At 30.2% G+C, this 1,604-nt stretch overlaps 1 protein-coding gene across 1 annotated transcript in view; it reads left to right on the top strand.

Moving 5' to 3' along the window:
• Positions 1–452, top strand: part of LOC107494188 (protein PHYTOCHROME KINASE SUBSTRATE 4) — a gene marked incomplete in the record, with an annotated part of 2,190 nt that extends 1,738 nt beyond the window's left edge. The window contains 1 exon segment of the mRNA XM_016115228.3: positions 1–452. Coding sequence (XP_015970714.1) covers positions 1–207 — 207 coding nt within the window.
• Positions 453–1,604: the final 1,152 nt, after the last annotated feature.

The raw sequence follows: 1,604 nt of genomic DNA, 5'->3' as shown, positions 1-1,604 counted from the left end.
GTGAGGAAGTTTGGTGGTGGTGGCTGCGGACAGAGTGGGGCCACGTGTGGTTCGAGGCACGTGAATGTTAAGAATATGAATGTGATTGTAAATGGTGGTGGTAATGGTGGAAGTAGGGTACCGTTAGGTTCTTGTAATAAGCCACCCCTTCCTCATCATCACACCACCAACACCACACCGTGCATCTCTCTAGCTTTTGCTACTTAATAATCTCTTCCTCTCTTTTTTTTCATTTTGGATAGTTCGAGGAAGTTAAGTATATATTGCATGAATAAGCATTTTCTTTTTATTTTTTAGTTCTTTAGATTAATTTTGTGGAAGAGAACACTCTACTTGGAAGCATATTGTGGAGCAAACTCTTGAGCTGACCACTGAAATTTTTTCAAGCTATTGTTTGATAAAGCGCTTTTCAAGCTTCAATTTTAATGCTATTGTTTGAATTAGAGAATGAATTATTAGTCTTGCACATGTTCAAATTTTGAGAATCAGTTGATGAAGTATCGAGCATATTGAATACAACTAAATTAAATAAATACAAGATAATATTATAAAAGTGATATAAATATATGCACCTTTTGAACTGAGTGAGAGGAGAATAATATTAAAAAAAAGAAACGAAAGAGAGACGGAAAGTAGGAAGCCAAGAGTGGTCACAGAATTGGTTGATCAAAAAGACATACACGTCTTTCTTTTTAAGAGCAATATTTTCTATTTAAAAAAAACATAAAAAATAAAAAATAAAGCCAAAGAATGTACTAAATATTAGTTAAGAGAGAAGAAAAAATTAAATTTCTTTTTTTTTATTAAATACATAAAAAATTTATATTTTTAGTATCATTAACTTAATTAGTTCTCTTAAAATACATTTTAACAAAATTTATAACAAAAAAAAAAATAAAAATAAGAAAATGAATAGGTAGACCTATATGTTCTTCTGTGTCTTTTGATAAGATGTGTAGAAGACAGATTCAATGTAAAGTGTTGGATCTAGGCATGTTAATGAGTTAACCGTACCCATTATTTTAGCGTTTGACTACTTGATCCATCAACCAATAACAAATTGACAATACTAGTAACAGCAATTTGCTCCCCACACGATATGGATACATGCATGTTGTTGAGTGGTTGTTATGATATGTTCTGCTTTGTCCACTCGAACTCGATTTCCTCATTATCTGGTGATGACGACCCAATGTAATTATGCCCTAATACAAGCAGATCAGAGCTTTCTTCCTTTTGTTTGTTTGTTTGTTTTCTATGACATTTTGTTTTCAGGCCTCAATTATTGACTTATTTGTATATTCTTGTTTTCTTTAGTACATGTAGGGATGCTGTTTCACGACGATCATGCTAATTAGCAACAATTTAATGTTGGTTCAGTAGAGCAATGTTATTATTATATGTTCCTTCAAGAATGTTTATCTTTCGTAGGTCTCAGGATAAGATTGATTTTCAAGATTAATTAATGAATGATGCTGCTCATGTTGTAAATCCATGTAATTTATAAAAATATTTAAAAGATAATAAAAAATTAACGAAAAGTTTTTTTATTTTATATTTTTAGTTAATTCTTATTTTATTGTATATTTCTTAATAATAAAATA

This window comes from Arachis duranensis, chromosome 6, assembly GCF_000817695.3.
Source record: "Arachis duranensis cultivar V14167 chromosome 6, aradu.V14167.gnm2.J7QH, whole genome shotgun sequence".
Taxonomy (NCBI): Eukaryota; Viridiplantae; Streptophyta; class Magnoliopsida; order Fabales; family Fabaceae; genus Arachis; species Arachis duranensis.
This window is presented reverse-complemented; position numbering and strand designations above follow the sequence as displayed.